The sequence below is a fragment of the Phaethon lepturus genome, unplaced genomic scaffold (assembly GCF_000687285.1).
Source record: "Phaethon lepturus isolate BGI_N335 unplaced genomic scaffold, ASM68728v1 scaffold11431, whole genome shotgun sequence".
NCBI classification, from domain to species: Eukaryota; Metazoa; Chordata; class Aves; order Phaethontiformes; family Phaethontidae; genus Phaethon; species Phaethon lepturus.
The window spans coordinates 37,103-44,065 of NW_010515558.1; the positions used below are offsets into that span (position 1 = coordinate 37,103).

At 46.0% G+C, this 6,963-nt stretch overlaps 1 protein-coding gene across 1 annotated transcript; it reads right to left on the minus strand.

Annotated features, from left to right (window-relative positions):
* Nucleotides 1-784: 784 nt before the first annotated feature.
* Nucleotides 785-6,958, minus strand: TMEM260 (transmembrane protein 260; the record flags this gene model as incomplete). The annotated part of the gene is made up of 7 exons (XM_010295806.1): nt 785-1,057; nt 2,140-2,230; nt 2,666-2,719; nt 3,285-3,461; nt 4,347-4,495; nt 5,492-5,663; nt 6,882-6,958. Coding segments are annotated over 7 exons (993 nt in total), but the record flags the coding sequence as incomplete, so codon positions are not given.
* Between the last annotated feature and the right edge of the window lie 5 nt (nt 6,959-6,963).

Here is a 6,963-nt window from a genome sequence, read left to right on the forward strand (position 1 = left end):
CCTCTGCTCCCGGTCAGCCAGCGCAGGAGATGCTGCGCCGCTGCCTGTGGTCACGGTGCTCTGCAAGGGAAAATCAACAAGTTGCTCGCTGGGCATTGGAGAACTAGTGCAATGAGGTCTGTCCCAGCATAAAATGCCACTGTAATGGAAATAACCACCCCTGCAAGGCAAGGGAAGCAGAAAGAGCTAAGCTGGTCTGTACCCGCATCCCATGCCAGGAGAACATCGTGTCGGCAGCACTCCCGGGCACAGGCGCAGCCCAGGAACAGCGAACAGTCACGCTCCCCAGAAGGGCACCGTCCCACACGCTCGACCTGACGGAAACCCACCCAACCATGCTGCCCCATGACCACGAAACCAGACACAGCACAGCTAAAGAAAAACGGCTGTAAAAAACCTCATGGCTCAGTAACAGAAGAAACGTTTAAAGGCTAAATTTTTTGCATCTATGAAGGATGCTGCATTCATTAAAAAAAAATAATCTTCACAGCACAACAGATTCACAGGTTTCTTTTAAAAGAAAACTCTCCTTTGCGAAGCCCAGTATTTTATTTAGTGACAAGCTTCCCCCGCCCCGCACAAAACAACACAAACAGTTCATTTGGCAACAGCAATTAAAGACCAAACAAGAGTATGTTCCTGCCAAGGCAATCACACGTGATTTCCTCTCTGCTGCCATTTCCGTCACCTTTTAAAACCTTCTCATGTTGTCAAGGACTAATTCAGATTTTAAGTCCTGACTTCAAAATTTCAGCACTCCAGCAGGTGGGCAGAGGACCAGCTGCTAACCAGCTCCCCGCCTCAGATCTTCTTTCATTTTCCTCAGCCCCTGCAGCTCTTTCTTCAGGTGCTTCACAGCCTGCAGAATATCCTGCCGCTGGGGATCGTCCTCCGCTTTCTCAGTGTACAGAAGGAAATGTTTCACAGTTTCGGAGAGCAACGCTTCGGGATCCACATCCACCCGACGGAGACGCAACATCCTCTCGCAGGCGATGGCGTAGTTTTTGTGCCAGTTCACCGGGTGATTTGGATGAGAGTTGACAATTTCTTTGTATAACTGTTCAAAGGAGAAAAAAAAGCGGGGGGGGCAGACGACAAATTACAAATTAATTGAATGAAGGGGACCAACAGCTCTTAACAGTGCTTCAAAATTGCCTGTAAAGGAACAGATGCTATTTATACGTCCAAGTCCAGAGTCGGAGCATTTCTGTAACTCCGTGTTTGCCACGCGATGTGCAATAGCGTGAATCAGAAATCCAAGGGGGGGTTGAAAGGTTTCCCTTCCTACAGCAGCTGTTTGTTTAGAAACGTTACAGATGATCGCGATAACCCCGCCGCACATTATGCGCTTCCCCGAGAGAGGTGGGGAAAAAAAGAGATTTAACTGCCATGCCTGGAAAGACATTTATTCCGTATTTCAGGAGATCAGGACTTCTTCCGCAGACTTAAGCAGTCAGTTGACTTGAGTGGGAATATTCATAAGCTCAACAGCAGGCACACACCCGAGAACTTTGCAGAACAGCAAAAATCACTGCAAAACGGGCAAGAGTTAAAAGGAAAACTATTTGTTGACTCTTTGCCGGGGTATGAAACACTCTTCCTCTGCTGACCCACACTGATCGTTTTGTGCATCTGTTGGCGTCTTGGGCAGTCCAGTATTTCCAGAGATCCCTACACCCACTTATGGGTGTTATTCTTTGGTGTGAAATGCAGCAGAATTAATCTGCAGCAAAGAGACCATGAGATTTTACAGTCGCTGGCTCAGATGCATGACTGTGTAACGACAGAGAGGACAAGTGCATAGAGGGGACTTCAGGACAAGCAATCTCTTGGCATGGGTTTGAAGCCCAGCACAGACAACATAATTATAGCAAAAGCAGGGTGTTGACTGGTTAGCTTTTGGCATCCTCCGGGACCGAGGGGGCAAGTAGGAATGGATAAAATCCCTGAACAAATCTCTTTGAATCTGCTATGCTCTCAGCTTGGATGAACAAAGGAGAATGCAGACTACAGGATTGCTGACCTATATGGGAACACCGTATTTCTGTGGAAGCAAGAAGCCTAAAAAAAAAAAAAAAAGAAAAGAAAAAAAAGGATGGAGACTGCAGGGATCATTTGTAACCGAAATATATGACTTACGGTGTATGCAAAGGTGTAAAGTTGTGATTTCATTTCTGCAGTCACACTGGCAGTTTCTGCAAGGTCAAATATAAAGAAAGCTGTTTTCATCCTAGAAAAAGAAGAAGAACTTCCATATAATAACTGCTTAACGTAACCAGCTCACATCACATTGTTATAAACATCTTCAATATGTCCATGCAGCTTTTCAACTGTATGGGACAGTACAACAGCTTCTCCATTTAAGTCGTCAGTGATAGAAACTTCTCTCCATGACGCATTTTCTCACCCGATGCCCAAACCACCCTCCGCTCCTTTGAGATACTTTGAGCAGAGCCTTTTGGTGAACAAAACCACCACTTTCCTGAAGGATTTGCCGGAGGCCATGCACCCTTCAACTCATTCTGACAATTTTTTCCTTCCAGAGCTTGGTACATTTATAACCAATAAGGCCATGCACCGTCGAGCTGCCCGCTTTGGTGTGTATTTCCACACCAGTGAGTTGGCGTCGCCCACCGGCTGTTGGAAGGGAGCAAAGGAGCATCACCTGGCTTGCCACATCTCCTCATTGGCAACAGCTTCCCAGGAAGAGGGCTTGAAACTAAATGGGAATGAGAATAAAATTCAGCCATCAGATCCATGTCACTGTGTTTCACCCACCACACAATCAACCCTTCTAACCCAAGCAGATACAGACCTCCCAGGCAGAAGAAAACTTGTCATGAAGCCTATAGCTCTGACAGCAGGGAGTTCAGCTGATCCTCAGTCATTCATAACACTTTATTCCTCTCTCTCCATAGAAGGAGCCTCCGGTATATCAGGTGTTTCACAGCATCCTAGCTATCCTCAAAATGAGAGGTGCTTTTTACCATCCATCACAGTTCAGTCTATGACATTTAAAGCTTTGCATGTCTCAAGCCCTCAATGTTTTTTGGCTCCTGATCAAGTTTTAAGATTGGAATTGGACCTGCTATTTGACTAGAAACATCTTCTCTATTTTTAATACTAATAAAAATACCACATGTGGATTTATTATATATTCCAAACCACAAAATATTATGATTACAGCTCATGTTTAATTTCTCTAACACTGCAATGGATGTGGTTATGCTGCTGGCAGAAGTATGATGTGCAGGAAGGAGCAGAGTCATGCCTCTGCCTCGTACCTGCCGTAGTCTTCAGTCCAGTTATAGAGATTGCTTGTAAGATGAATCCACTCTCCTGGGTCAAAGACAACATTGGAAGGAACCAATTTTTCACATGTACCCCACGGCCAGAGAGAATAGCTCCTCCTCCACGTTGAGTCCCCTTCATGAAGACCTATGCAGACAAACACTTCCTTACTGCCAAAAAAACAGAGAGAGCAACCATGAAGCCATGCCCAAGACCCGGGGCCGCCCCGCATGCTTGAGCAAACCACACACGCCACACCAGTGCGGCAGACAGGTCTCAAGCAGCACAACATTTTCTGCGACACGGATGCCCGTCCAGACCGTTTCACATCGGAAAGGGCATGTCTCTGGGTCAGTCTGCAGAGCGGCTCTCCTGCTGCAAGCGAATACCCCACCCGGCTTTGCACATCTTGTGCAGCCAGCACAGGAGACACATCCTCTCCCCTGTGTTGGACCTCAAAAATGTGCCAGAAGCTGCCGGCGGAGCCCGTTTCTTCCCAGCGGCACCTGGCAAGGCTCTTCTGCCTACCCACACCCAGAAGGCTCACCCTGGCTAGTCTAAATGCAGATGCTATTCTTATTCATGTGAGTATCTAATCCTTTCTCCACTCTTACTAAGCTATTTTTGTATGATGATTATTCCTGGAACACATTCATTCTATGCTAATCAGTTGGCCATAATGTTCATGAAGGAGAAGCAGCAGCAATTTGCTCTCCAACCATTGTTAGTTTGAGTACACGGGAATGTTCCTTTTTTTGTTGAATTCTATCAACAGCAACAACAAAAATAATCAGTAAATACTCTCTGCCGATCACCTTCTTCTTTTTCCTTCCTAAAAACCAAACCAACCTCAAAACAACAAGAAACATTATACACAGATGGAGTTACTTCTGTATACATATTTGCTTTAATTACAAAAATAATCTCACCACTGGGGAGGAAGTCAGTGGAGAAAATTGTCTTTTGGATGCAGTACCAAGCTGCTCCATAAACAATTTCAAGAAAAAATAGTCGAAGATTTTAGGGAAGCTGTTACATATGAAAGAAATGCTTACTGTTTATTTACTTTGAGGAAACGATGGAGATTAAAAGCAAGCGTCCCATCGGGTAATATTCCTTCCACAGGATTCCACCGGTTCCCAGGAAAATAAACACCAGGTAAATGCTTTGCCAGCTTGGGTAAATACCATTCATAAGTCATCATCTATCACCGAAAATATAAGCAAAATTAAAACAAGAAACAAAGTTTTCATCCATTTTACATCCAGAAGCTGCAGAAAATGTTTTCGGCAAGAGGAATAGCTCTATTTGCTCAGTAAAGTCACCTCCCGTTTCAGCAATTGCCTGGGACCACAACCATCACACCAGGTCACCAGTGGTTTCTGATCAGAAGCATGCAGCCCTCCCTGTTGAGGGGGCAAAGGAAACACAAAATAACTACTGCTGGTAAGAGACACAACAAGGTTTTGGTTCTGGTTAAAGACGAGGCGTTGGGTCTCAACAAGTCACAAACCCTTGCTGCAACGCCAAGTGCAAGGACAGATGTGGCAGTGGACATGTGGGCATCGCGTCTGCAAGCGGCATTTTTCTTCTCCTGTTTCTCAGGAAAAGAAAGGAAGAGTGCAAACTCCACCCAGGGACACACAGCACCTCTGTTTTAATATAAAAAACTAGAGGCAGAAACCTGAAAAACCACCTTTGGGGGATCAAGATAACATAGAGGATGCAGGGAATGAGCCTCAGCATGGTGAAGTCCTCGGGAGAAACCCCAAAGCCGCACTGCCCACAGGGCAACTGCTGACCTGCTGCCCTCCATGCGGCTCCCAGAAGCCTTCTGCTGCCCCAACATCTGTATTTCAGGGCAACCACAGAAAAGAGCAGGGACGAAGCCTCCTCAGCAAGGCAAACATCAACCCTGTGCCACATCTGGATATCTGCAAGATGAAAAACTTGGGCTTCTCTTTCTCTCTCCCCACTATTGCCTACCCATTGCCTTTTTGGGCTTGAATGGGGCTTGCACACCACGCTCCATCCCAGAGCCACCCACAGCCCTTTAAAAAAAAAAAATTCAATTTTATTGCTGCATCATGTTTTATTTGAACAAAGCGAGCCCCTCGAGAAGAGAAAGGAACAACTGAACTTTTTCCTCCTATTTTTAGATCTGCCTGTTGCCTCTTTTAATATTACTTTCTCAACCTACCTCCTGGTCCACTAAGGTGATATCTGGCCTCATCCCTTCACAATAATGAACATAACGAAGAGCATTCCCAGGTAAGTCTCCTCTTAGCAAGATCACTGCACCCGTCGGCATAGAGAACAGCAGATTCCTTGCAAACTTATCAACAACATAGTTGTTGCTCTGATCACAAGTGCTTAAGAGAACAGATGAAAAACAGTATCTTAAAAACAGGTATTTGCATGGCTTTGCATATATTCAGAACAATTTTGTGCAATACACATTGACACGTGAAGTCCTTCGTCCTGGTCAAATCTTGCTAAAAAGCATCATCTCCATTTACAGAGAAACCAAGATACAGAAACGAAGCATTCAGACTACAGTCCCCCAGAAACCAGCACCAGAGACATGAGCCACTACAAGTTTTTCCAAAATACAGACTCATTGCATGCCTTCACCTTAACTCTGATCTTTTGCTTGGGCTAAACCTAAATACTTACTAGAGGGAGCTGGAAGTGCCAGTACAACGGTGGTTCTGTAAAGCATTTGAAACCCTGCCCATCCTTTTAGTGCTTTTGATTAAGCACTAAAAAGCCACATTTTTGTAGCATCAGGCAGAAGTAGATTTACATTACCTGAGGTGAGATCCTTTTTGTTACACAACCACATGTTGCACACACTCCAGGTATGGACTCAAGAAGAGGACGCTCCATAACATGTCTCAGAGCACGAGCTACGACTGGCTCACCTATGGACCAGCCTTTGGGAAAAGATGTGTGCAAAGGAAGGGCTCCCGAGTATGAAGTTCTGTGTGTTCTACACTTCACCAATTGGTCAACCTCCACCTGAACATCCCTACTACTGCACTCATTCCTACCCAAGCCACTGCAGAGTCTTTGGTGGGGTCATGAGATAAGGAAGCCCTACACTACAGATGTAACTCTTCAAAAAGGAAAAAAACAAGCAAACAAAAAAACCAAACAACCCAGGGCACAAGGTTTCCTAAATCAAAGTAAAGGAAGGAGGTGACTGTTCAGGTCAAGTGAATTCTGCAAACCTTCTTAGGAAATAAAGCACAGATTTAGGAGTTTCTTTCATTAGAAGTTTAAGTATCTACACGGTTTTCTTCCTTCAACCCTACCCGACATCGCCATTTACAGCCTGGAGTTGGTGCTTGGTAATTTTTAGGGAGATAAAACAAGGGAGTCCTGTAGGTGTGGCCAGGCAAGCTTTGGTGGGATGTGAAAAGTGCCTTTCCCACTTCAAGCCAAGGACAGAAACCCCAGAGGCAGGGGCGGGGGGTTTACAGCAGCACCCTGACTGCAGGGCATCCCGACCGCAGGGCACCCCGCCCGCAGGGCACCCCGCCGCCCTGCCAGGCTGCAGCAAGACACGTGCCTGGGGGATTTGTTACCTGTAGTTTGCCCAAACTTGAGAAGCGACGAGAGCGAGAGCGCAAAGCCACTCCAGGCACGGCAGCGCCCGGCTGCCCTCCA